General features: G+C 47.2%; 2 protein-coding genes across 3 annotated transcripts in view; one reads left to right on the plus strand and one right to left on the minus strand.

Annotated features, from left to right (window-relative positions):
* Nucleotides 1-178: 178 nt before the first annotated feature.
* On the minus strand, nt 179-2,252 carry LOC141948271 (actin, cytoplasmic type 5). Its single transcript, XM_074880512.1, has 2 exons — nt 2,166-2,252; nt 179-1,679 (listed from the first exon to the last, which is right to left on the minus strand). Exon 2 carries the CDS (start codon nt 1,666-1,668, stop codon nt 538-540), a length of 1,131 nt encoding a protein of 376 aa, XP_074736613.1. The 5' UTR covers nt 1,669-1,679; nt 2,166-2,252; the 3' UTR covers nt 179-537.
* Nucleotides 2,253-2,401: 149 nt separating this feature from the next.
* The window catches only part of ARID3B (AT-rich interaction domain 3B), a 36,860-nt gene continuing 17,419 nt past the window's right edge, over nt 2,402-21,842 (plus strand). Inside the window, exons 1-4 of one of the 2 annotated variants that reach the window (XM_074880256.1) lie at nt 2,402-2,555; nt 5,382-6,052; nt 15,386-15,457; nt 17,038-17,110. In XM_074880256.1, coding sequence (XP_074736357.1) covers nt 5,471-6,052; nt 15,386-15,457; nt 17,038-17,110 — 727 coding nt within the window. In that variant the 5' untranslated portion in view covers nt 2,402-2,555; nt 5,382-5,470. The remainder of the gene's footprint in view (nt 2,556-5,381; nt 6,053-15,385; nt 15,458-17,037; nt 17,111-21,842) is intronic. The other variant, XM_074880255.1, reaches the window with a different exon arrangement.

Genomic DNA, 21,842 nt, shown 5'->3' on the forward strand with positions numbered 1-21,842 from the left:
TGCAAGGCAGCTTTACATGGCACCATTACATGATTTGTAGAGCATTTACCCCAAATTTTGTTTAAGTTTTAAGCAGGCAGCTACAGACCCAGTTTGAGTCCAAAAATCATGTATTGCACAATAATACTTTGTAGCAAGGAGATGGACAGCCCACCCCGAAAGAAAGCAACATAACATCTTACAGTTTTTAAGCTGAAGAAGTTTATTTATTTTCCTACAAAGGAGTCAGTTGTGACAAACCTAAAGGTGACAAATCTAACTTCAGTGTCATCCTATCAGTGTTACATAGGAAAAGTGAACAACCCTCCAGCTACTCCCGGGCCCCAGAGAGCCACAAGGAGGAGGAGGAGCAGCAGCTAGCCAGCCACAGGAGAACTACAGCCTAACAGGCCATTAAACTGTACATGTCACTACTTGGTACCTCAACAAATTAGTTAAAATAAGTAACAGTCGAACAATTCTGGTCCAGCAGGGGAGGAGGTTGCCCCAGCACGCATCCTGGCGAGGACGGCCCTCAGGTGACTGCCAGCAGTCCCTCTAGAAGCACTTGCGATGGACGATGGAGGGGCCAGACTCATCGTATTCCTGCTTGCTGATCCACATCTGCTGGAAGGTGGAGAGAGACGCCAGGATGGAGCCGCCGATCCAGACAGAGTATTTACGCTCTGGTGGGGCGATAATCTTGATCTTCATGGTGCTGGGTGCCAGGGCTGTGATCTCCTTCTGCATCCTGTCAGCAATGCCGGGGTACATGGTGGTACCCCCAGACAGCACGGTGTTGGCATACAGGTCCTTCCGGATGTCCACATCACACTTCATGATGGAGTTGAAGGTGGTCTCGTGGATGCCGCAGGACTCCATGCCCAGGAAGGAGGGCTGGAATATGGCCTCAGGGCATCGGAAACGCTCGTTCCCAATAGTGATCACCTGCCCATCAGGCAGCTCATAGCTCTTCTCCAGGGAGGAAGACGATGCAGCTGTGGCCATCTCCTGCTCAAAGTCCAGAGCAACATAGCAGAGCTTCTCCTTGATGTCCCGCACAATCTCTCTCTCGGCCGTGGTGGTGAAGCTGTAGCCCCGCTCCGTGAGGATCTTCATGAGGTAGTCAGTCAGGTCACGGCCAGCCAAGTCTAGACGCAGGATGGCGTGGGGCAGCGCGTAGCCTTCGTAGATGGGCACAGTGTGGGTGACACCATCCCCCGAGTCCATGACGATGCCGGTGGTGCGGCCAGAGGCATAGAGGGACAGCACAGCCTGGATGGCTACATACATAGCTGGGGTGTTGAAGGTCTCAAACATGATCTGGGTCATCTTCTCCCGGTTGGCCTTGGGGTTCAGGGGGGCCTCAGTGAGCAGGACAGGGTGCTCCTCTGGGGCAACACGCAGCTCATTGTAGAAGGTGTGGTGCCAGATCTTTTCCATGTCATCCCAGTTGGTGACGATGCCATGTTCAATGGGGTACTTCAGGGTGAGGATGCCCCTCTTGCTCTGGGCTTCATCCCCCACGTAACTGTCCTTCTGCCCCATGCCCACCATGACACCCTGATGCCGGGGACGGCCCACAATGGAGGGAAACACAGCACGGGGGGCATCATCACCTGCAAAGCCTGCCTTGCACATGCCAGAGCCATTGTCCACCACAAGGGCAGCAATCTCCTCATCCGCCATGCTGACCGGGCCTGAGGTGAGTAGGGACATGGAGATGTCAGAATCCCTCCTCAAAGGGAACAGAGAAGGAACATCAGGGAGCCCTAACCCTATGTGCTATAAGCCTGAAAGGATTTAATACATTAGGGAGCCCTAACAGCAGTACTGAGGGATCTAAGCTCGGAGGAGACATTAAGGAATCTTAGGAGTTTGCCCCACAGAACCCTTAAAGAAGCATAATACCTCTTTGTTTTCCCAGAACACGTATATATACATGCAGTCTATAAGAAGACAAGCACAGACCCTTCCCACTCCCTCCCCAGAGGCCTGAGGGAACTAGTAGGGATACCCCAACACAAACCTCCACGTACACCGTTACCACAGACCTGAGGAAACAAAGAAGAGCCCCAACATAAATCTCTTCCCCCCCGCCGCCTGAGCGGACAGGGGAGACCCCTACCTCCGCCCTGAAAATGCGAGAGGATTGACGGGAACAAAGCTGCCGCCTCAGCCCTCACCTGCGCGCGCTCCCGCTGCCCCCGATGGCGCCTCCTCACCGACTGCCAGGCCCAGCCCCGCGCGCGCCCTTTTATCCTCCCGGAACCGGAAGCCGCCCCTCGCCTAGCTATTTAATTGGCTGCCGGACACGGCGTAGCCCCGCCCCTTTCCCCATAGCTGCTTCCGGGTGCGGGGCGGTCGCGCTCGTTCTTCCGTTGCTGGGGCCGTACCCGGAAGTGGGGCGGGCGCTTCCGTTGCTGGGCACCGCCTCCGCCGCCCCGTTTCCGGCTGGGCTGAGGAGGGGCGGCGCGGGTGTGGGGGGGGGGGGAAAGGAAAGAGGTTGTGTTGCGGGCGGAGCCGAGGCGGCCGCGCACGGGCCGGCAGCAACCCGCTCCCGGGGCCCGCGGGAGGTAACGGCCCCGTTCGCCCCAATGGGGAGGGAACGGCGGGGAGTTTGGGGCGGCTACCGGGGGGGCGGGGAGCGGGTGGTGCCGGGGTAGCTGAGGAGGGAGGGGGCGCTACTGGGGGAATGGGGGGGCGGGGGGAGGTTTCTGGGGCCAGGCCTGCACCGGGGGCCGGTACCGAAGCGGGAGGGGGGTGGGCTGGAGCTCACCGTCTGCTTGGACGGGTGGGGCCGGGGGAGAGGGGCTGGTCGCCGGGTACAGCCACCCGTCCCCGAGTAGGTCCCCTTGGGGGTGTGTGGGGGGGTGTTTAGTGGTTTTGTGGTGGTTACGGGGCAGGGGTCTCCGGTAAAACCGGGCGGCGGCGGGGGGAAGGCGTTGATGGAGTTGTTTACTACCCCGGGAGACCTCTCCCCTCCTCGGGGCTGGGAGGCAGGCTGCCCTCGGCTGCTTATCTCACGCTTTAACTCTTTCAGGTGGTTTCTACTTGGAAAACCTCTCTCCGAGCGTTGTTGGCACGGAGGCAGGCGTTTTCCCAATTACGCTGGAAATAGAGCTAGTTAAAAATTCAAATCAAGGGGCTTTTTAATTAAAGTGCTCTCCCACAGGGATTAAAAACCGCACAAAGGCTGGTGCGTGAGGACCTGAAGGTTAAACTGAATCCTTTCACTGCCTTGGTTGGGAGAGGCACCAGAAGTAAGCTGAGGGGTAAAATGGATGTTAAAACCTGCAATGGTTTAATGTTATTAGTCTAGTTGTGGTTATCTTAAACTCTGTCCTGATATTGTGACTTAATTATTTGCTGTGAGCAGTGCATCTCCTTGTTGACTTAAAACTCACTGTAACGTTGGCTGCTTCTCCACAATAACATCGATACTCACTGAGGGCAGGTTTTGCCATACCCAAAAATCCATCTTTTTAGAGGCTGGTGAGGTTTGTGCTGGTGAAAACCCTCGGCAGCCGCGCATAAATCCTGCAGTAACCTGTCACACGCTATTGTACCTGAACTCCGGGAAATACGCGGGCGCTGCATACCAGGGTGTTGCTGCACCTGAGGTGTGTTTGCTCGGCGTGTTAGCCGAGTATCAGGTCATTTATTATCGTTAACGTACCCGAGGTGTGTATTAACTGCACGCCCTGCTGAATATCCCCCAGGCAGGAGAGGTGACACCTCACCGGCCTCAGGTGCAACAATATACAGCAAGGTGTGGGCTGTAGGTGCTCTAGCCTGGTTTATTGTGGCTGTTGCAACACCCGCACCAGTTCATTGTTGCTTTACTGAAGGAGTGTGTGTGTGGAGCTAGGCCAGATGGTGTATTGTGCCTTCCGAACGAGTCTAAGACTCTTTTCAGCTGCCAGGTAATGCATTATTGCTCCTGACATTCAAACCACTAATCCACTTTATATTGTTTCATTTGCAAGCTAAAGCTATGCTGCTGCCTGCTAGATAAAAATGCAAATGCACCGGCCAGGCTTTTCATTTTGGTGATGGGCTGTTATTTAGCGCGGGGAAGAGTTTGCAGAGGAAAAATGAGTTGGGCATCGTAGCTTGCAGGCGCTTTGTACAAGAGATGCGGTCTGACCACCTTAAAGGAAGACCTGGAGTTGTGCTAGGGATGCTGGAAGTTGTCTTTCACTTTTAAAACTGGTCTCTGGTAAGGTTATTTGTTGTTTTAGAACAGAACTGTGTCTGTTTTGAAAATGCGTGTTAGCAAAACAGTCTCTTTTTTCAAGTATGTGGCTTGAATAGGACAGTGCTGGTTGTAAACAGGGCGGTGGGAGGTGGCCAGGAGACTCTGTAGCTTGTCTGTAGTTGGCCTTTCCTTTGTTTCTCTAGGCTGACTGTATTTTGATATCGATGAACCTTGAAGGGCATCAAGTGAGATGTTTAAGCATCTTTTTACATTTAAAAATTAAAAAAAAGTGAGAAGGACCATCTTTGTCAGCAGTTCCAGTTTGTGACACAAAGTCCAAAATACACATGCTGATTTTAATAGTTGGGGATTAAAGGTGTAGTTGTCTTTCTAGGATTTACTGTAGATCAGAGCTGTGTTTCTGCCTGTGGTCTGTTCTGTTGGCCTTTGCTCAAGAGGAGGCTAGAGCTGGCTCAGCATGGGCTTGCTGCAGGTCAAAATGGAGAGCTAGGAAAGCTCTCAGGTCCTTCGGCTGGGAAAATCGAAGGGAGGCCATGCCTGGGGCTTGAGATGCACTGGCAACTCTGGGAACCAGGAGCAGGAGTTGCTTGGTGCTCAGCAGTCTGCTTCAGGCTACAGTGATCTCTGCTTTACTCTTGTCTCGCCCTACTGGGGAAAAATAATGGCTAAATATAGGGGTTTTTTTAAGACAGACATATAAAATGTAAAGAATTTAGTAACGTAATGAAAGCATAAAAGAATTCAGAGATAACTGGTGTGCAATAAATTCCTGCCCACTTTTTAACAGAAATATGGTCGAACTTATCCCGACTATCTCCTTTTAAGGTAGTACTTTCAGAAGCACCAAACCCTAGATGTTAAACCTAACATTTCAAAAGTAATTATTTAGGAAGCGTGACAAAAAACTGAACTGCTGGGACCGTGGACAAAGGCATTTCAGATGCTGTCTTTGGGGTATATGAAACTGAGGTTATAGCGAATGTGTTCAGCTTGAAAATACAATTAAACAGTCTGAAAATTGAATGCAAGTTTGAGCCTGAGGCTGTTAAACATGAAGCTGATTGTTTCACGGTCTCCTGCACAGGAAAGAGTATTGGCTTTGCACTCTATTTATCCTCTTCCTGGGGAAAAGATGAAAGCATTTTATATTCATACAGACAAATATTTGTCTATCTTTCAGATTCTGCCAATCTCCCAAGGTCGGGGCTTGAACCCTGCCAGATAAAGTCAAAAACGCCCCCCTCTTTTCCCAGCCATGCAAACTGCGGGATGAAGCTGGAAGCTGTGGTCGAGCAGCTGCAGAAGCAGCAGCAGAAGCAGCAAACACCTCTGCAGATGGATTCCAGGGAGAGACAGCAGAGGCAGATGAGAGAAGCCCAGCTGCTCTACACCCAGCAGCTGGCTGTGCAGCAGGCTGTCCTAGCAGCCACATCTGGCAGGGCTTCGGGCGGCTCTGCTGTTGGTCCCTTGGCCAGAGGCCCGCCTGCAGCCGGAGCTACGCGGGCTTTTGATCAGAGCAGCATGAATTCGGAGCCAGAAGAGGAGGAGGAGGATGAAGAGGAGGATGAAGAGGAGGAGGAGGAGGAAGAAGGGGCTTTGGAAGGTGGTGATCTTGAGGATGGCACTGATGTGACTGGAAAACAAAGCTGCTCTGCTCTGAAATATTTTCACGCTCCCAAAGTTGCCCATCACAACCAAAGAGTGGCCTCTACCTCTAATCCTCTTCCAGCTTCGGGGCACCAGCGGGGACAGCAGGGCAAAGAAGAACAGGGTAAAGACACTACTAAGCAACCGTATTGCGGTTCTCCGTCTGGACGCCAGAACTGGCGGTTGGACGAGCAGCTCAAACAGGTCAGTGTTAACGTTACTTCCTTCTGAATAAGAATGACCATGATCAGTCAGACCGAGGATTTCTTTAGCCCAGTGTCCTGTTACAAGCACTGGCTGTTAGCAAGGGCGTTGGAGAGAGTGCAAGAACCGGGCACGTGCAGAGCGACGCTCCTCTGGTGTACTCTTGCAGGTTTATTCTTTTAGAAAGAGATTTTGCAAGAACTTGATTTGCTTTACAGATACAGGTTTCCAGCTAATGATCTAGAAACCCCAATCTGTCAGAGCCTCTGTGGGGAGGTGAAGGTTTGATCTTTGGCATGTTTATCTTCTACCTCGCTGCTGCTGTGCCATTCAGAACAGAGCAGGCTGGTGTTATATTTATTTTTGGTGCAGACGCTTGCCTGCTAATGTCTCGCTCAAGTTATTTCACATACGACATCTATAACCCCTCTGTAAGACCCTCAGGATGCAGCGACTTTGGATTTCTGGTTGGTGGTGTGGGCAGGCAGGGAAGAGTGCGTGTCCTGCCACTGATCCTTGTGAGTAAGCAGAGCCACTTTATATTTCATGTGTGGGAAGGAAGGAGCTCACTTGCTACTGCTTGGGTTTGGTAGGAGGTTAATTCTGTGTTTGAATGAAGAATTAGTACTCCTTGTAGATAAATGCCAGAGGATCAAGAATTCTTTTCTTTGTTGTAAGTGGGTATTTCAGTTAATGTAGTACTTGTGTGCTGTTTTGTTACAGAGTTAACTCGAGTAGAGTTTCAAAGACATTTACAGCATTTATGTGTATTGAAATTGAGCCAAAGGACTGCACAGTGTAAATAAAGAAAAAAAAAAAGCTGGATTTAATTGTCATTATCTACAGATGTTAGCACGAGTGTGAACAGGGTTAGATTTTGCTTCAGGTAATTCTTTGAGCTAAGAAACCTTGTATGGACAAACACAGAGCTGTTTTCCTTCCCTCCTGCAAACTCTATGAAGGAAAAAAGCTGGAGCTGCCTTGTGGCTGGTGAACCATAGGTGTTGGAAAGTTTGCTGTGGGCGCTCAGAGCAGGCTCTTCCCTTAGCTGCTGGCTGCATGTGCAAGATGATTCGTTTTATGCTGTCACATGGAGCAGTTTGAGGAGGAACTGCCAAAGCCCAGCAAGCTTTATTTCTTCTCCCCTTCCATTTAGTGTGGCCTGTAGGCCCCTGCCCAGCTGTTCCTGCAAAACTGTACCAGCTTGGTGTTTCTACACCAAGGCCTGTGGCAGGAACTCCTCTAAGTTGCCAGGTGAATGGCATTTGTGCTACTGGTGCTATAAAGCATGCTGGCGAGGCAGCCTTGGTGCATGGGATGCAGCAGGCAACCCGTTGCCACTGTATTTTTCTCTGTGCTTGCTCCTCAAGAGGGGTTGGGTTGAAAAAGAGAGTTACTCAAGCTGTTGTAGGGAAATGAGGTGGGTATGTCGGACAGGGGACGGTTGCTAGAGAAATTGCTTCAGAATTTACTGGATTGGAGTGACTGGCAAAAACTTCCTCTTTCAGGTCTCTGGGTGGAGAATAGTAGGCGGGACTCTGGTGTTAGAGGGATCACTTTCTAAAAAAGAAAAAAACAAAACAACCCAATAAACTTAGCATTAGTCTTTGGCTGTTTTTATTTCTAGCTTGGCTGGAGCTAACAAGTATGTCATTGTGCTTCTTTCCAGTACTTGCTTATCTTGAGAGTCCTGTGAATCTTACTGAACTAATAGGCTTGATTCCTAGGTCATTTGCCCTGTTCTGGGAAGACAAATGACCGTAAGCATGCCAGATCTGGTCTTAGTTGATGTGGAATAGCAAAAAAAACCCCAAAACAAACTACTGCTTTACAATTGGCATACTGTGCACTAATACTGATCCAGTTATTTCGGGCCATTTCAGCAGTAATCAGGTATATTGGTAGTAGGTTGCAGCTTAGTCTGATTTCAGACCCACTTACTCTGGAAGCCAAAGTGCTCAAAACTTCACCGGGAAGCAAAACTTTTAAAAAAAAAATCTCTTGCTGCTGTGTTAAATTAAAGTATGTTTCACTGCTGGGAAGGCAGACAGTACAGTGGTAAAGAAAGGAATTAGCGACTTTCATGGACATCAAGTTAGGGAATTAATTACAAAGGACTGTCAGGGATGTGCTGTGCTACAACAGTTCTGGATGGTGGCAAGGTATGGCAGAAAGTTGTCCCAAAATACTGTTTCCTGGTAGTATCATTGAAGGTGGAGTACTGGGCTAGTTGGTGTGGCCTGGCGAGGCCTGGCTTACATCCAGAGTCATGCTGGTGAAGGTGCTATGGTGTGCTCAACAGCCCATAGTGAAGTGCCCAATATTAGTGATGCTGGTGCAGTATATTCACCTTGAGTAGGGTAAATATTGCAGATCAACTTGTTTGCATTCACCAGTGGAGTCTGCATACCAGGGAGTAAAAGTTTAACTGCAGTATACCAGTTCAGAGCTGGTGAGCTGGGAACTGCGTGGAGGTAGGAATGAACCAGGGAGCCAGACAAGAACTGTTAGCTGGGGTGACAGCAAAGGGGGAGAAATGTGTGTGCAGCTGTGGGCTGTCCATGTAACTCCATATGCTAAATGGTAGCATGCTGCCCCAGTGCAAGCCTTGCTTGAAATTTTTCGTTTCAAGGGCTTACTTTAAAGATACCGGGCTTTTTCTTTTTGTCTTTGTCTAAAGTGGTTGCGTTAGGCAGAAAAACCAGAATCAAATGCAGAAGTGCCCGTATTCTCCAGTTTGTTTTCAAGATGATTCCTGAACTGTTTTTTAGCTTCTGTTGAGATGGTGGCTAATAACCAGTCAGTATACACTGCTTCCAGCTAGCTCTGCTCTGCGAGTATTTGTGGTATGCATTATGGCTGTTGCTTGTGGAAGAGGGGGAAAAAGTCACTTCTATTTCTTTTCAAGTGTGGATTGTTCTTCTGAAAGTGATGCCTTTGGACAAAAATGTATCTTGAAAGTGTAAGGCTAGGATTGCCTGGAAGGTATGTGGTATGAAGATGGCAGAAAGATAGAAACTACCAGCAAGATCAAGCCCCATTCTGTTCAGTCCCGGACAGCCAAGTAAATAATTGTAGAACAAGCCGGCAGACAAAAGAGCTGGCTCAGCTTATGACATAGGGGCGGTGGGAATCCTGTCAGCACAAAACAACAAGGGAGTGGAGTTGCTTGTCGGGGAGTTGCAGTCCCGAAAGAAGAGCCGGGGGGGTGTGCTCAGCTCGCTCGCTCCTCGGACTTGCTCAAATCCCTTGCAAATCCATCACGGCTCCGACAGCCGAAGGCTCCAGCAGCCGTCCTCGAAAAGGGCGTTGTAGCTGCCTGTCTTTGAAGAAAAATGAGTTTTTAATTCCGCGGGTGAAAATGTTGCTTTTAGCAGATGGTTGGGTGTGGGTCCTGGTCCCGTGGGTTCTCGCATTGCTTGGCGATGTCTCTGGTTCCCTGGGAGAGCCGTGTAGGAACGGCAGGACCACGGCCGCCGTCGTGCGGGTGCTGCTTGCTCCTCTTCCACCCGAGGCTGGTGCTCAGCACTAGCATGAGCAGTTTTGTCAGGCTGTTACTACAGCGCACACATTAGTACGTGCATTCCTTCGTGGAATGTAAAAATAAAGCCAAGGTTTTCAGGCATCAGCTGATACTTAATGCCTTCTTAAATACAGCAAGGTAAGTCTCCATAAAGCAGCTGTCTGACTTTTAGAGAGTGGCTTGTGGTCTGGTTTTTGGGGATGTCTCATGTTAGATTCTCAGAAATCACCAGTCACTCCTGAAAATCCTGACCTAAACTTTTACAAAGGTCATGGTGTTTATTAAGATAAGTCAGCTTAAAATAATTACTTCGCTTTTGCTCTAGGGTCTAGGAATGAGTGGCTGAGATTCCATAACCTTAAGTATGTGCCTCAAGTGGTGTGTGTATTGAGGTATTGCTCAGGAGATACTCATTAATCCAGAGGGGGTGAAGGTCCCAGGAATAAAAAAAGTTGCGTTTCACACGGTGCATTTTTTGCCTCCTAGTTATTTCAGGTATCCAGGGCCCAATTCAAGGGTTGGATTTTTAATTCCTTATGTGGATCATTGGGTATTTTTCTTTTGATGATGTAGTGGGAGGAGAATTCTTCATTAATAGCTGGTGTTAGAGATTTGGTTTCTTTTTTACTGAAGGCTGTTTTCCGTAAGAACAGATTTTAATTCTTAAATTGCCAGTTGCTGCTTCTCTTGAGATTCATGGTTTAGGTTTGTTTTGATGAAATCTTCATCCCTGCTTCTGCCATAGCACCTAACTTGGTGTTCATACTGATATGTAACTTCAAGTGAAGCATCAGTGGTTGGAGCAACTAATTTTTAATATACTGAATAATGTATGGGAGAGGAGAACCAAGAAACTGCTTGTGATAATGACTGTAGGCAGCAGCCTGCAAACAACTTGTGTTAGACATCAGAGAATTCCCCCCAATCTTCATCTCAGGAGGCAGTTCCAGAGGCTTCATCAAGGCTATGTTATATTGCAGGAACTGCTATATCTGGAGCAAAGGAGCAGAGCGAGGAACTCATTTATATCCTGGGGAAGATACGGCCCATTTTAGGATTGGGTTGGGTGCTAAATTTATCTTTAGGAATAGTTGCAGCTTGTCTCCTTTGGTGCCAATTTATAGAAATCCTAGCTCACACTGGGGAATGGTAGGTGGAAAGAGCTCGCATGTGTTGTATTCTTGCACTTCTGTTTTTCTCACTTCAGAGTAAATCTGAGACTCATGTGGCAGTGAGAACTTCTCTTCCCACAGCCATATAGCACTGAACAAATCTTCTTGTCACATTTTAGTTAATTCCTCTGAGTATTTGTGAATAGGAGTCATTCACAGAGAGTCCAACTTTTCCTTAAGGATAAGGAAGCAAATTCCTATTTTGCAAAGAATTGTGTCGATGCTGCAGTCACTAGGTCATGGGAGCATTTAAAGAAACGTAATAAAAAAAGTAATGAATCTGTTAACTTCAGTCTGTTCTTTTAGTTTCCTTCCCCATCCTCCCTGCCATTCCTGAAATCACTAAAATGCTTTCAAAACCTATCTTTGAAGCTTATAGTTATTGAATTGAGCTCTGTTATTAGTAAGACTGGGAAGGGTTTATTCCAATTTCAGCAGAGCTTTACCAGGCAGCTTGTGCACACAGTAATTATAACTTGGTTCTCCATGCTTGAGAACTTGCAGCTCAAGGCAGTAGTCCTGATCTTATCAGTGTTTTGTAGTACAACAGTTTTCTTTATAATAGCATCTGTTTCACTTCCTAAGGCTTAACTCTACCCACAAAAGGAATTTCTGTGGATTCTCTGATAATCCTGAAATTGCTGCCCCTGTACCTTTTCATTGACTCAGTGCTTTCAGTTAACCCATGGGGTAGGGGAGGGGCTTTTTTTTTTTCACTGCAGTATTTAGCCTAGTCCCTAAGTGGGTATTTCAGCAGATTTCTGCCCTAAAACCTCTCAAAACTGGAGGTCTGCAGTAGGGAGGTACAGAATGATGCAGTAGAGTTTCATGCCAGAAGTTTTTTCCCACTTTTCTTTTACATATTAAAGCTTTAGTGGGTTCTCTCCAGTTCAGAGTTTGCCATTTGAATACAACTTTGTAGCCAGGGCTTTAGCTGAGCCCCTCTCAAACACCTGTATGAAACTGGGGTGGGGGAGAAGGGAATGATCTGGCACAGGAGCATTTCGAAATCCTCATCAATGTCCCTGTTTGCACACTAGCTGCAGTTGTGCAGGCACAACTGGAGAAGGAGATGATGAGCTGCTGTTCTGTTTGCCTTAATGCTTCACTTCATTGAGCACAGTTTTGATTCTTTAGTCTCTCAGAGGGACAGATGCGTGAGGTGGTCATACTTGAGAGGTAGATGTCCTGCAGAGAGGGGGTTAGGCTGCTTGTTTTTAAGGTTTTTGTCCTTAAAAGAATGGTCTGGGTGAAGCAGGGAAGCGTTTGTCATCTCCTTTTCTGTCTGCTTGGCAACTCAGGGTTAACTCTGGCTTTTGAATGTGGGATTGGAAACCAAAATTGCTCTGGACATCTGAGCTTCCCTCTAATAAGATATTCCAGGTGGTTAGGGAGTAATCCTAAAATAGCTCCAGATATAATTGCTTCTGAAGCCAGGCCCGCAGCCTCTCGGGGAGGGGGTGGTCCGGGGGGCTCGGATGGCCTCCGAGGTGTGTCTGCAGCGTGGGGAAGGCTCCCTGGCTCTGCCCGCAGCCCATGAAGGTGGCCAGCCCTTCACAACACCTCTGCCTTCCCCCTCCTGCTCGGCATCAGGGGGTAAAGCACAGCCAGCGCTGCTTTTCTGCAAGAAACCAGATAAATTCTTGCCCGTGGTAACGCAAGAGCTGTTTGTCAAACATCAGCAAATTCCCTTGATACAGACGGGTGGAGGGAGAGGCAGGACTCTCCCCAGAGAATGACCTGCCTCTCTGAACAGTGTTTTTTCCTTCCTGCAACTATTGCCTGACTTACACAAAGGTCTTTTAATGACTTGTGAGGATATATTGATTTCTCAGGTTCCTGCTGTTCGTACGGAGGAGGGCTTCCCAGCATAGGGTAACTTTGTTTTCCTAGGAGGAATGGAAAGGAAGCTTGATACCAAAGCTCCTGCTGAGCTCTCTCGCTGTGCAAAGTGTAGTTTATTCTGCGTATGGAGCACCTCTTGCTTCAGTAGCTTCGTGGGGCTCTTTACTGATTTACCTGTTCCAGTTGTGCTCCAATCGCTGTTCTGACTGCTGCCAATATTTGGTATCTTTGGTTGTAGCCTTGGCACGGACCCAGAGGTTTTGGTGAGCAGAATAGTCCCTCAAGATCAAAGCTGAGGCCTGGGAAAGTGCCTGTCGGTGCTTGTACTCTGTTCTCTGAATAAATAAGGCTTTATTCCCTAGCTGCTGAGCTGACATTTCATGCTAGCCTGAGACTTTGCTAACTCCGCCACCCAAAACAAACCTGTGCTCTGTCCTCATGTCTCCACAGCCCATGTGTTGTTTCAGTGCACCCTTGCTGATTTACACCGCGGCGCCTGCTGCTTGCACCGAGGTGGATGAGAAGCACGCTATCTTTTTCTGATAGCTTGACGTGGGGAGTGGTAACTGGCTTTAAACCTTCCCAGCTATTGCAGGAGGAAATGCTAATGCTGTCCGCTGTCTCTCACCTCGGACTGCTCCGTGTCATGCCAGGTGATGTCCATCTCTGCCAATTTTCTGGACATATGGCAAAACACTGATGGCTTCAGCTAGCTTTAAGCTCCTTTTCAGTAGCGAGGTGTGGGGGAGCATTACTTCTGTGCTCTCGAGCATCTCAGGATGTAGGTATGGGAAGTAGGGTGCATATATTCTGCTTAATCTTTATATTAAACCTTAATCGTGTAATTCTTTTCTAATTACCCTTTTTCTTCAAATAGAACAAGTAGAATAACGTCTAAAGAGTCTTTAATCCCATGGAAAGTTTTGTTCCTGGAAATTTTACCAAGTTCAAACCCACTGGCAGTAGAGAATTATCTCCTTTAAGCCTTCTTCACTTTCCTGTCCCTGTCTTCAAATGTAGCGGAATAAGCTCTCAGCATGACCAAAATTTCCTATGAAAGCAAGTGTTTTGCTTCTTGGAGCACCCAGTTTAACACCACGAGCAGTTTTGCTCTCTGGATTTATAACCAAATACAAACTTGGGAAGAAAGCAGCTCAGCCCTCTACGAAATCACTTTGCCTTGGAGTGTGTAAAGTTGGGGATGGGAAATAGCTTCTGACAAGACTGCCTCTTACTCTGACTGTTTACATAGGTTTGTTGATCTGAGTTCACAATCAGTGGGGTTTTAGGAGCAGCTGGATGTTACCATAATTAGCAAAAAAACTGTGTTTTTAATCTCTGCTAGCAAAGGACACACAGATGAATCCTCCTGTGAACAAAACCGGTCGTCAGATCCCTTCCTAGAGAGGGCTGGGAATTGATCTGCTGTAATAAACAGCTGACATAACAGAAGTGGCAATAATCCTCCATTAAATATCTTTCAGTTGATGGGACTCAGTGGATAATTGACTTTCCAGCAGGAATTACTGGCTCAAACTAAATCAGCAGGCATTAGGGCAGCTCACTGCAGTGTTTTTTAAAGGGGGAAATGTAGCTTTGCCTGGCCTTGACAAGAGCTATTCATCTTTCTAATTCAATGTATGTGTCACAACCAGATGACTCCCAAGATTTCAGATATTGGACCACCTCTCTAATTCACATGCTTTTTTTTTTGCGTTGAAACCTCTTGCTATCTTCAGTGCTTTTCTATCTGCATTAGGATGCTGTGTGATTATCAGGACAAGGGTAGCCCAAGCTACCTTGCCGGGTGGATTTGGCTGTTCTCTTTCCTGGAGCGGCTCTGGAGCACTTGCTATACTAGAGCTTTATGAAGTTTATGGTTTAAAGATGCTTGAATGGTTTTTCAGAATCATTCTTCTGGTGTTGGTCCTGCTGTACAGCCAGAGGCTGCCTCTGCTGGTTTCCAGCCCTGGTGATCATTTCAGGATGATGATTTACCAAGTAGAATAGGCCTAACTAGAGTAATCCTTTTAATGCCAAAGAAGAATGAACCTTAATCCAGCAAAGCTGAGCTTTCCATTTCTGTGGGGAAAATCCAGATCCAGGAGCTTCCAGAAGTAAGGGTCCTGGGTTGGCGAGAAGCTTTCCAGTGGGTTTACTTCCCTCTTTCTTCAGCATACTCTGGTTTTGGTTTTGTAGGTGAGCGGGGGGAGGACAGAAGGGCATTTCCAAGTGTGTTCGGTGTCACCTGGTGAGCAGGAAGGGCAGGATGCCTGGGTAACACCTACACCTTTCACTAGGGGCTCTAGGATGTGCATTGGTAAAAAGATGGACATGGAGAGCAAAAGCAGCACCTCTCTGTTTAGGTGTTGGACCTTATTTTACAGCAAATCACCTGCTCCAGGGGGGTTAGTGTACTTCTGTTTAGCAGATGAAGACAGGGGGCTGTTGATGGTGTTGAGGACTTTAGAATGGTTTTCCCTGGTATCAAGACAACTTTTTTGAGATGCGTTTCTGTGGGAGAAAAAAAGAGCTGAAAAACTTCCCCTACCTTCAGTAGTTGCCTGGAAAGTGAAATGGCACTTCCCATTTTGGGCTGAGTGTCAGAGATTCCAGGAAAGTGTGCTGTGACAAATGCACAAATGTCCCCCATCTTCCTAATCGTCTTGATCTAAGCCAGCAGCTGCTTTTGCACATGTTTATGCCCAAAAATGCACATTTGCAAGCTTTCTGGAACTGTCCACAAAGCCTTTCCCTGGAAATCCTTTCACCCTTTCATTTCTCTCTCCCTAGAACGGCAACGTGACCTGGAGTGATGAAGGTGATGGATGCAGAGGAAGAGAAATTTCAAGAGACTTTGCCAAGGTCAGTCTGATCATGGGGATTTTTGGGAAGGGGTAACTTTGGGAAATTCTTCGCCTGATCTGTGACAGAGGGTGACTACAAAGTCCTCACTGTCCCTCTGTAGTGAATTTGTAAGAAAACTGCTTTGTCCTGCAGCCTTCTGCCCTCAACCTGCGATTTTGTTACCTTCAGTCACTGGAATATAGATTGAACTAAGACTTAATAACCACACTTTTGACATTTAAATTCTTAGTCAATACTTTCTCCAGCTGGGAGAAGAGTATTTTGTTTCTTGAACCTGATTAGCCTTGTGGTGGTGGATTTGAATGTAGCAGCTGTGTGTCACATCAGCCAGAGGAATTCATTTTAGACTAAGCTGGCTCTTTCTGAAAGGGTGCAGCTAATTGCTCTGCAAATACTGGTGTGTTTTCTTCCCAGAGCTCAATGTGTGAGAAAGCACAGAGCTTCATAGGAAACGAGCCCAGGAAGTCCCTCTTCTCGACTAGATGAATACCAAGCAGCTAGCAGCACCTACGGAGGGGCTGAAATACGTATTTCCCAATGAATCTTTGCTTTTCTGTTTTGCTGCTCCGCAAGCATAGCTACAACAGGCAAAAAACCCCTGGAGTGATGCAGGATTCCTCCTCAAGGCAAACGAGAGAAGGAATCGAATTCTTCATGTACAGCGTTGTCTTCTGTCTTATTCTATATCCTCCTGCATCTCAGTGAGAGACTGACTTCAGGCCTTTCAGCCTGTCACTTTATGGCCTCACAGGATTCTTGATAGGTGAAAATTAGATTCTTCTGTTTGAGGTAGTTGTAAGATGACACTCATGCCTGACCCTTCTGAAAAATCAGTGGATAATGTTAGCATACAGTGCCTCCCCTTTGGAATAAGCTGCTGATGGAACTTTCTTTTAAATGCTTGGGGTTTTAAGCCTTTTGGTAAAATGATTTCTGCAGCAAATTGGTTCCAGGCTGGTTTCTGATATTTTTGAAGGCTTTTTGGCTTATTTTAGAGGAGCCTTTCCTGCCAGGCATTAGTAGTTACAGGAAAGCTTTATCCTTTCATCTCCTCCTTCAAGGGACTTGGGAGTTTGTCACTTACTTGACAATCCCTGACGGAGGGAATCATGAGGCTAGGAGAAGCTGCGGAGAAGTTTACTTCCCTGGTGCCTCAAAGGTGTGGGCCACTAATCTGCCCTGACCCACTGTCACCTTTCTTTTGGTTGTCTCATCTTTCTTTCCAGCTTGTCTTAATAGTTTCTCTCCCCTTTGGTTTCAGGTGGTTTCAACCCCTGCTCTGTAGCAGTGCTGTTAACTGAGTGGAATCCTGTTCCCTTCCGGGTGCCAGTCTCTGCTGTGCCTGGATGAGTTACTGAGGGGCTGAGCAAGGCAAGCCGTAACGAGGGGCCTCAAACTATCACTGCAGCCTTGGCCGCCAAATTGCTCAGGAATCCTTCCTTGTTTCGCCTCTTTGCCTGTGGCTGCCTTTCACCCCCCCAGTACAAACACCAGATCACTCGCTGGAAGACGCTAGTATTATTACTTTATTTTCTGTCTCATTGTGAATTGTGCCTTCGTTTTTATTTTTCCCCCAGCTCTATGAACTGGATAGTGACCCTGAACGGAAAGAGTTCCTGGATGACCTCTTCATCTTTATGCAGAAGAGGGGTGAGTGAGCATTTGTTTGAATATCGATGGGATAAAATGGGGCAGAGGGGTGCTGCTGCTGGTTTTGTTCTTCCCTCCTGAGTTGGAAAGATCAAATCCAGCCCTTAAACTTGCACATCAGGTGAAAGAGCAGTGGTAAGACTTGAGATATTTGCCTCGGGAGATGAGCGCAGTAGGAAAACTACCCTGTGACTTAATTTCACAGACACTATTTCTTTACCTTCCTACTTCATACTGATGTTGCCCTTGCACTGAAGAGCCCAAGAAGCCTGATTCCCAAAGGATTTCTGAAACAAGGCTGAGTACCACTGGGGGTTCTCTGGTCTCCCCTTCAGGTGGCACGATCACACATCTTGTCATGTTTGATTTCAATGGCATGTGGAAACTGAGTGTGAATGCCTTCACAGTCTGCACAAAGTAGTGGCATGCAATCTGGGGACTGGGAAAATAGACACCAAGCCACATTTTCCTGTAGATTCACAATGTGTCAGCTTTCCGTTTAGTAATTTTGTGTAACCGAGTGCGGAAGCGCGCAGTTTCTCACATTCCTCCTTGTGGTGTCAGCAACTTGCATCTCTCCTTGCTACAGGAGCCGTGATGCATGTGTGAAGTAGCTCAGCTGGGATGTCACAAAAGTCTTTCTGTCCCCCTAGTTATCAAAGTTCTGTTCCCTCATTGCAAGCTATTCGTAATAAAAAATGTACGTATATGTGGTATTGTATAAAACATAACTGAACGTTTGTGCTAAGTCCTTTGTGGTGCTCTCTTCCTTTACCCCTCCAAGCATGCCAGGCCAGACGGACTCTTCCAGCAAAGGTGCTTCAGACAAAAAGTGTTAAATTGCGCTATAGACCTTTTCATTGTTTCCAAAAAGTCTGCTGAAGGTAGGTGTGAAGAGCAGACATAAAAAGGACCCTTTGCTCCCTCATGGCATAATGGCCTCTGAGCCTGCTGGACCAAACGAGCCAGGCTGTACTTATTTGGAAGGGGCTGCCTTAGTGCCACAAGCCCTCGGAGTCTAATAAAGCGTAAAGATGCAACCTCTCAGTCTCATCCATTTGAAAATTACCTGGTTGTTGGGTTGGAGCTAGAGTCTTATTTCCAGTTGTCTTTTGAACCCTGCATCTTCAGATGCATCCCCCCCTGCGGATGACTAGATCACGAGCAGAGGAAAGGCTATCCAAAATGCAGCTATTGCAATTGCTCTCCACATCCGTGTCCGTTTTTCCTGGCATGGCTAGAGCTGACAGCTGACCTCTGTGGATTTTCACTCTCCAGCAGTTTTGAGGTTATGCTTCCAAGTCAATTAAAAATTAGAGCCAGGTTTTGCTGATATTTTTGGCTTTTGTGTGCAGAGGCATAACCAAGCTTAATTAGTTTACTTGCAAATGTTAACCTGAGCTCGCGTGTTAATGTGAGGGCTGGGATGACTGACAGAGAAGACAATAATCCGAAATGTGTGATTGGCAGCAACAGAAACCTCCAGATACCTAGAGAGAAATCTGCTTAATACTTCAGTGTCTCCTTCCTATTACCTTTTAATTATTTATAATTGACATGTTCCCGGTGCAGGGGCTGAGCTGGTCACCAGCTGGTTGCTGTAGGAGTTTAGCTTTTAATCATCTGGGCATTTCCAAGTGTATTTGTTTCTGGAGACTCCCTTGTTTTCTTGGTTGCTAGAAGGCTGAAAATGAAATATAAGAGCCCAGCACCCATGGGGGGAGATGCCATGAACTGAGAGCCCTCTGCCAGAGAGGCTGGAAGTGTTTGGCCCTGCTCTGGGGAGCTGGCTAGATGGCAGGGTATGAGGCAGTGGTATGAAGCTGGCTTTATATTTTGGCACCCCCAAAAGAAATAGGCAGAAGGACTCTGGGGAGCTAAGCTTCTTCAGGTTGAGAGGAGAACTGAGCAGCATATGTTGAGCTATAGGAGGCAGCTTCTCTTCTGTCATTAATCTGAGCTGCTGTGTCTTACTGTAAAGGAAATCTTTTGACTTGGCATGGTTTTTCAGAAGCTGTACTGTCCACTTTTCCCATGCTTGCTCTCCCCAGCATTATCTACAGCAGGGCTTCGGTTTTCTAGTGAGCAGATCAACTTGCCCACTGTGTCCTATTGTGGGATCTTCAAAAATCTGGGAACTCCTACAGCAAAGTTATCATAGCATACCACTCAGACTTTCATTTCTCCTCCCCTTGCTTTAGGTGCCAAACAAGCATCCTAAACCAAACAAGGCTGAACAGCTGCCTTGTTCTGAAAGGGTCCCCCAAAGATGGATGCAAGGAGGCCTCATTGCACCTGAGAGCAAAGTGCTGTGTTTCTTAGCTAGTATGTGTGAAGAGCTGGTTAATTTGCACCTCGTGTCTGAAGGGAATGGAAAGCAGCTCTGCTAATAAACATTGCTGGTGTAAAGATGGGGGATTTTGCTGTTGTCCAGAAGGAGCTGGAGAAGTGCTGGCTCTTGTTTAGGGCTGATGGATTTGGGGCACAGATTGCTAAACTGATGCTGAACCAAAAAAAGCCTGATGTGAAAGATAAACGACAGATTTCACAGGAGCTACTGAGTAGTTGGAGGGATGAAAAGATTTGGTTGTTGGTGCTGCTGTTAGGAATGTACCTAGAAATGTGAAGCCATGAAACAGGCTTAATGCAGATCAAATGTGCAGGTCTCATCTGCCTCTGAGCACAGCAGGTTGTCGCTGAATGACCACAGCTGCAAGTGATAAAATGGCCCTTCAGTGGCAATAATGATGGAAGAGGGAGATGAGAGGAAAGCTGTAACTCTTCCTTTGTTGGATGTTTTATTCCTTGTATGTGTTTAGGTGAATGGGTCCCACCATGGCTGTGATTGAAGGGGCAGATGGGGAGAGGAGGGGAGACCAGCCGATGAGAGCAATTAGTGTGCAGGACTAGCTTCAAACCAGGCCTACAACAGGACCGACCTGACGCAGCTCAGCAGGGACGATGCTAGTTTGCTGTGTTACCACTTCCACCTTCTCTTTTCTCAGCTCTTCTGCAGTCTCAAACCAAAGGTTGTCCTTCCTCAGACTGAGCAGGGATGAGCAGCTTCACCAGTGGTTTCCCTCCATCTCCACTGCTGATCTGGTGTCTTGTGACCCGTTCAGCCTCGATGTCTTAAGGTCTGGTTTGTCAGAAGCTGTATTTTTAACCTCCTGCTGCATGAGAAGCCACCTTACGGGCACGTTTGTGGTTCAGGGCATTTTTACAGGCACGGGCTGAGGCTTCTCTGCTAGTGCACTGTGGAGTGGGTTGCACTGCAGGCACAGAGGTGGGAATTGTTCTGCCTGCCACTGAGGACACTGCAGGCAGGAGCAGTTTTTCAAGTGCCCAGGCTAGAGCTGTGTCCACTACAGTAACACAGGGTAATCTTGTGTTCCCCCATCTTTGGTATCACCGAAAAGAATTTTATTACGGAAATGCACGTAGCCAGATGGACAAGTTCATTTATGCAGATCAGACTCGGTCTTAGAGGTGATGACATCTTCACTTCTTTTCAGGTCTTTCTCACCCTGTGAGCATACCCTGAAGCTGAATTTTTTTGTGTGTGTGATAAAAGGCATAGATATGATGAGTAGTAGAAAAACATAGGTGTTAGCCCTGTAGCATGTACTAGGTAGCATAGCTGGACTGCTTTTTGTCCCCAGATAGTGAAGCAGTGTTAGTGGCATGATTCTTCCAGCCACTCAGGCAGCCACCAGTAATTGAGGTGACTGTATTCCACTAGTGCTGGTCAGGAGAGAGTTGGAGTAGTGGGACTGTTTGATCCCCTGGAAGGATCAGCAGTGCTCCTGCAAGACATTCCTCCTGAGCAAAGGTTTGATGGGGAAGAGATCTAACTGCATGCTATGGTGTATTAGGAAAGGCTCCCTTTCAAGGGAAGCTGTTTTGTTCATTTTAAGTACTGCCTTTGTGAAGACCTCATAAAATGTCTCCAATTGTACAGCTCTACTAATTTTGTTCAAGGTTTCTGTGTGACCTTGGTTTTCCCAGATGGCTTGACCATTCTGTTTTTTTATGTGTATATACATAGAAGGGGCTTTGTAAGTCTGACCGTGTGGTTTTAATGTTTTCCTGCTGTTGTATGCTGTCTGCACGTTTTAGATGTGGAAATACAACAAATCCAGGGCATTGACAAAAGCATTTACTGATGGATTCTTTTATCTGTAGGCCAAGTGGTGTTTATGAAATGTTTGTTCAGGGAATACACTTCATTCCTCTACTGATTCAATTTTGCAGGTTTCTTTTGATCCTCCGGAGATATTTTTGAATCTGAATTAAGCAATGTAGTTCTCTAAATGAGACATCAATAGACATAAATTCTCAGCATCCTTTGCTCATGCTACCTGGTTAATGCTGAGCCACAGCAAATGCTTCCCTAAATAGCAGATGATGTTCTGCAGTGGAAAATTCTCACCCGAGACACTGCAGAGGTCTCTTCTGGATGGTCCAAATTAATCAGGCAAAGGCGTCTGCCCCGTTAGACCCTTGGATTTGTGCGCAGCTGCGTCTCTGCCTCCTGTACCTCCTTTGAAGAACCTCTTCTTTGGGCAACTGTCCTGACTTAGACTCAGGAAAAATGGTGACTGGTGTCTCGTGCAAATGGTAAGCAGTGGGGATCAGTGAAATATTTTAGATTTTTACTGTTACATTGTTAGAAAGAATGAAAAGAATGACTTCTCCTTAAGTGGCAGGGGGAACTGGCATTCTGGTTTAC

This window comes from Strix uralensis, chromosome 11 (assembly GCF_047716275.1).
Source record: "Strix uralensis isolate ZFMK-TIS-50842 chromosome 11, bStrUra1, whole genome shotgun sequence".
In the NCBI taxonomy this organism is placed as follows: Eukaryota; Metazoa; Chordata; class Aves; order Strigiformes; family Strigidae; genus Strix; species Strix uralensis.